General features: G+C 25.9%; 1 protein-coding gene and 1 long non-coding RNA gene across 3 annotated transcripts in view; one reads left to right on the forward strand and one right to left on the reverse strand.

Annotated features, from left to right (window-relative positions):
• LOC116185001 overlaps positions 1-5012 on the reverse strand; it is a 16886-nt gene extending 11874 nt beyond the window's left edge. Inside the window, exon 1 of one of the 2 annotated variants that reach the window (XR_004149695.1) lies at positions 4970-5012. This is a non-coding gene — a long non-coding RNA (uncharacterized LOC116185001). Of the gene's footprint in view, positions 1-4963 lie in introns of both variants that reach the window. The other variant, XR_004149694.1, reaches the window with a different exon arrangement.
• A 1106-nt stretch (positions 5013-6118) lies between these two features.
• Positions 6119-6517, forward strand: part of LOC102676090 (DNA polymerase delta small subunit-like) — a 2062-nt gene continuing 1663 nt past the window's right edge. Inside the window, 1 exon segment of the mRNA XM_031508372.1 lies at positions 6119-6447. Within this exon segment, the coding sequence (XP_031364232.1) occupies positions 6187-6447 (261 nt within the window). The 5' untranslated portion in view covers positions 6119-6186.

The raw sequence follows: 6517 nt of genomic DNA on the forward strand, positions 1-6517 counted from the left end.
CACGGATCAGAAAAAAATCTGTGGGGAAAAAATCTTTTTTCACAAAGGATCTCGATGTACAATCTCTGGTCTTGTAATATAATATAACGTGTCTATGTATAAAAATTTTTTTTCTAGAAAAAAAAATAAAAAAAAACAGGAAAATCACACGGTAAAGAATCTGAAGAATCTTTCCTATGAGGAAGAGGAGAGAAAAAAAAAAAAAAAAAAAAAAAAAGGGAAAACCCCCGGGAAAAAAATGGGAAAAATCTTCCCTGGGGGGAAGGGGAGGAAAAAAAAAAAAAAAAAAAGAAAAAAGAGGAAACATGTTAAAGTAAATTGCGTAATAAAATGGTAAACAAAGTCGCTATTGTTATTCATTAATTAGGCATAAATCGAATAATTACACGAAAAAAAAAAGAATAGCCACGATGAGTCAACGAGATCGTTTTCTGTGGACATTGATTCTGACTAATTAGGATTAAAGAGGTGGTTATCGACGACGGCTCCATACCGTCCATAAGCCTCGATCGACAGGATCGATTAACAACGATGACTACGATGTTTTGAACAATGAAATTGAGGAGAATTCGCATCGTGAAAAAAAAAAAAAAGAAAGAAAGAAAGGAAGGAAAAAAAAAGGAGATAATAGCAGAGAAACATCGCATACGAGAGGGAATAATAAGTATAATAGCACTGATTTAACAGCGCACTCGAGAATGTGTGTGAGAACAATGAATGCAAGAATTTCGAGATTTAGTTGCTTGTTTACAAATATTTATCATAATATTCGTGATAAATTATTATTAGGGTCGAAGCAGATGGAGGTTGTAAAAAAAAACGCAAGAAAAATTGCGTGAAATTAGTGGAATTGGTGTCTACGTGTCGAACGACGTTTTCTTTTGTTTTTTTTTTTTTTTTAATATGGATGCATTTTTTTCGTTAAAAAAACCGAGTTATTTTATCATTTTATTTAAACAAATTAATTTAAACTCTTAGATACTTGCTTAAATTAATGCCTCACGGTTGTACAGAGGATGATCGTCGATTAAGATTTGTTCAACGAGGCAGATTTTAATAGATTTTAAAATATCTTTTCTTCAATTGTAATTCTTCGGTTCAAGAAATTTATTAAAAAAGAAAAGAAAAAAAGAATCAGGGGCCATTTTGCACAATTAGAACGTTTCCCAACAATGTTTTCGCAAGATAGAACGATAAAAAGCTCTACTTTTCTTCTACTAATTTACCGCTAATTAGCTACCATCCTCTTATGAATCGCAATGAACGCGATTTCAAATCGCTATTGCGTGTTAAAGATCGTTTAACGTTCGACTTCTTGGCGCGAAACCAAATTATTCACGTAAGAAAAATGATTAAACGATGAAAAAAAGTTAAAAAAAAATACGAAAAATTTCTTAATAAGGAATTAGAAATCCAAAAAATAAAAAATTGAAATAACATTGACATCTAGTCTTTGCTTTGCTATCGATGTCTTATTTAATTAATATTCTCTTAATATCGATGAAAGTACAAAAGAAAAAAAAATCTACATTTTAACCTTTTGGATCGTTATAAAATAATTAATTTATCTTTTTTTTTTTATTCAACTATTTTTTTTTTAACAATCCGTTATTGACATAATAACATAGAATTTTGATAATAAAATTATTTCTGAAGAATTGAGTAACGGAAATCGTATATTATGACTCATGCTCGGCTGCCTGTTGAACGTATAAGGATTGAATTAAAAAAAGAAAATTATTACAATGTTAAATTGTCCAAAAGATCGTAGATCTAGTATTATAAAATATTTTTTTTAATTTACATTTAAATATTAGTTGTCGCGATAAGAAATTTTCACATAAAAAAAAAAAGAAGGAACGAATTTTCATATATTTGTTTTTAATATCGTGGTATAATAAAGCAAGTTTGAAAACTATTGTCCAATAGTATAGAATTTAATCTCGTTTTTTTTTCTAATTTATTTATTGATTATTTATAATTTTCATGATTTTGCAAACACCAAAGAGAAGATACCTGTTGTACTAATAACGCGTATTTAAACGGAAATTATTTATTTATGAAAAAGAAAATTTCATTGTTGTTCGCTATCTATCAAACGTCGTTCATTCGAGTAGACACCTATCAATTTGTATCTGTAAAAATCTGTATATGTTATTGTATGTAGTAGCATCTACGCTATTTGACCGTATATAAGGGGAAAGCTAATCGCGTAGCATTGTCCATGCATTTATTTGCCTGTTAGTTTTCTGTTTTCAGACCTAGCATCGAAATACGTATGTAATTCTAATAATAGTATAATAAAGGAAAGAAAATGGGATAAAGGATACGGAATATTTCGATGACAGAGAAAATTTCAGGGTCTGTATATAGTAATCTCTATCGTTCAAGCTTTATGTATGCATTCATTATATGCATGTGGATAGATAATTAGATATTTAAATATTTCGAATTTTCGATTCGAACAATTTTATCGAAAATCGAATATTCGAATAAAACTTGCTCGATTTATTTGGAACAAAACGATGAGCTCAAATATTATCGAATAAAAAATTGTATATTATTCGATAATTTTCGGATATTTACACGATTTTATAAAAATTAATCGTTATATACTTATTACATGTAAATTAAAATATTTTTTTCTTTCTTTTATTTTATTTCTATTCATTGACAAAATGTAGGGGAAAAATTTAAAAAAGTTTAAATGTATCGTTCGGATTCGAATAAATCGAGATTATTTAAATACTATTACAATTGAAATAGAGATGAATTTTTGATCATGGTTATTCGATTGATCGAACAATTTGAAGTATTATATATAGCCGAATAATAATTGATTATTCGTATTAGTTCGATAAATCGAGTTCTCGACTCGAAACGAATTGAAAGTAATTTTATTCGAATAGAATTTCGATTCTTTTCGAATTTCGAATTTCGAAATCGATATAATTCGATAAAATGTGTTTCAATCGACTTCGAGTAATCGAATAAACTTTGAGCGCTCTCGAGCCTCAAGTGTTTGAACTTTCAACGCAATGTGTAATACTCCACTGATATATGTACAATCCTTGATTATTTAAACTTAACATTTAAAATTTTTCACGAGACTTTCACACTGTCGAATAGTGAAATGAATATAGGAAAAATAAATCATCAGAAGAAGAAGTGAGGAATCGAGCGGAAAAATAATTTAAGAATAAATTTAAATTTAAATTTGATATCTTAACAATTTGTTAATTAGAATTTTATATTAAAATGTATAGAATGGAAATGTTAAAAATAATCGATCATTGATTTAATCGATATCGATAATTATTTTTAAGTGTTAATTTTTAAGTATTTTAATTATATATAAACTTTCGATTCGATTAATTGTTAAAATTAATTTACACAGAAATAACGTCAAAAATAATTGAAAATATTTTAAAAATTTATATTCTGCAAGATTCTTACTTTTCAATTTAAGAATCATCGTATCGAAACGATGAAGGTTATAAGCTCGACGCAATATTTTATAAAGATAAAATTTTAGTCAAGAAAAAAAATCTAAATTCACGTCACTATTCGGTGCAAGAAAATTAATGAGATCAAGAAACGACATTTAATGACAATTATTATACTTTAGTCGAATATTTATCATGTATAACGTGATTTAAGAAAAAATAACAACATATATCTATATGTATTACAAAATATTCTCTAATCGAAGATGCCCGAATTGTGATACGTTTATAATGTTTATAAGCCGATACTTATTCACGGAAGAAATTGTTTTAATGAAGGCTTCTGATTTAGCAATCGTTTCGCAATGTCGTTTAAACATCTCTACGATAATTTGCATCGATCATTTCTCACATCTGGTTCTTCACATCTGATTATTGTACGTATATATGTATATTCGTTGTTGAACAAATGCATTGTTGAATGCATCATATTTTATCGAAATATCGATACGATTGTTATCTCAAATGATATGATGAACTATATATATAACTACGTTCAAAATAATGAATTCAAAATAAATAATATAATAATAAATTCAAAATAATGAATTGCAAAATTTTTTAAATATTTAATCTGGAATATATTTATACTATATTTAGATCATTTTTTAGAAAGATTAATTGCATTTTATAAAAAGTAATAAATTATTATATGATCAATAATTTCAAAATATAAGTTTTATATATTATAAATATATTGTCGAAATAATCTCTTAGATATAATATTGCAACATTTTCTTCCATGAATAAGCATTGTGTATCTTGTTAAACAATAAAAATTATTCAGACGAATTCACACACTATTAAAATACGTGTATGAATTTTTAATTCGACGTCTGTATACACATGTTAAGTAAAATGTAAAAGAAAAAGAAGACGTTAATTGAGAATAGAATTGAACAACACTAATGAATATTTTAAAATTTATATTAAAAAGAATTTTCTTAACTAACACTATCAATTTCAAATAATTTTATAAAAATATAGAAAAACAAATTAAAATTAAAAAAAATATTTAAGTTAAATATAATTTCATTTTAATCTTGCTATTCTTGATTAACGTCGTGACATGTATTTTAATGCTCGATGTTGCGAAAAATCGCGATAAACAAAATTTCTCGATTGAAATCGAGGAAGCGATAGAGAACAACTTTAAATAATGTAGCTCGATGAAAAAAATGGGAACGTATTTAAAAATCAGATAGAAAGAAAAAATAAGAAACAAACAATGATTTACTTTTTTCAATTTTAATTGAGCCAAATATAAAACAATGAACATTTCATCATCCGCCAACGGATAAAATGAAATTAAAATTGCGCATGTGCACGAGTCATGTGTTTGTGAAGAAGCAATTATCCTAAAGGAATCGCGCATAAGAATTACTTTGATGTTTTCGTTGAAAATAAAAAAAAAGAAATAAAATTCCGATGTATTTACGAGGTAGATAATAAATAACAACAACAATAATAATAATAATTAATAATAATAAATAATATTTAATTATAACAAAGTAATAACAATATAATAATAACATTATTATTAATATTAATATAATTATAAATTAGTTGCAGCTTTCTGTGTAAGGTTATTGTGATATCTAAAAAGAAAAAAATAATAACTTTACCGTAGCGATATAAAATTAATTCAGAATTAAGAATCTGATATTTAGTGAACAAAGAAAAAATGAATAATCAGTATATCGACGGGGCTTTTGAATGATGCCTCTCCGAGATCGATTCAATATGATATCATATATAATTATATATATGAATTATATATACGAATAAATAAAGAAAAAAAAAAAATAGCGATCCGTGAGTGGCCGCGTCTCTTTTTTTTTTTTTTTTTTCGTCACTTTCTTCACGAACGAGGTTAAAACGACAATCTTAGGCCTCGTCAAAATACTGCCGGATACATGAGGACATTCCGAAAATCGATTGTAAAGTAACAAGCTGAAAATTTTTTTGCAATTATAACTTCAATATCAATAACGGGAAAAAACAAAATGGTGATGAAAAAAAATGGTGAAGAAAAAAATTTTTGCGATCCGTTCGATTATTCGGAAAGTCCATTTTGCATCTGGATCAATCCGTCCATAACATGTCTCATGCTGAGGCATTTGCACAAATGCGTGCATATTAATCATTGGGACTACAAAAACATATCATCATATGTAATGATAATGATACCGCATATATGTATANTTAATGTTAAACTTAATTATCATTAATTAATTATTAGATTGTGAAAGAATTTCTTCAGGTTCTAAGCAAGATTTGGAAATAATAAAACAAGTAAAATATATAGTTTCAAGTATTTTTTTACTGTTCCCTATTTATTATCCTTATTTATTATTGTTATTATATATATTAATTCTTTTTATTTCAAAATTTTAATTGTTTATTTAAAATTTATTTAAAAATCAATTAATATTGTAGCACAAATTAATTTTATTTATAATTAATAAAAAAATTCGTTCAATATAAAAATTTATATTGTAAAAATATACCATGTATGTATATGTATACTTACATGCATTTTAAATTTCTCATATTGGCTATACGATGGCGCTAGTGAAGAAAATTACTATTTCACATAAATTTGGCGGTAATCTAGTATCGGTAACGTAATTATTTAGATACAAATTATTTCATTAAATTTAATATTTTTTAATTAAAAATGGTTTATAAAAGTGAAGAAAAATGCAATGATTTATATATAAAATCAGAAAAAGAGAATTCACAAGTATTTGAAAGAAAACGAGCTCAATATAAAGATCTTTCAGAAAAGTTCGCAATAACAAAAAGTGATTATTCTAAACAATTTGCCCATATATATTCTGCTAGACTTGCTGAATTAAGAGATATTTTAATTCCACGTGTCCAAACTAAATGGGGTATGTTATTAACTTTTCTTTTGTGAACAATATATATTATCAGGGTTATGATATTCATACAATAAAAGATATATGCAAAGATTTGTTTATGAATAACATCTATATTTTTTTTTT

Source organism: Apis dorsata, unplaced genomic scaffold (assembly GCF_000469605.1).
Source record: "Apis dorsata unplaced genomic scaffold, Apis dorsata 1.3 scaffold_83, whole genome shotgun sequence".
Lineage (NCBI taxonomy): Eukaryota > Metazoa > Arthropoda > Insecta > Hymenoptera > Apidae > Apis > Apis dorsata.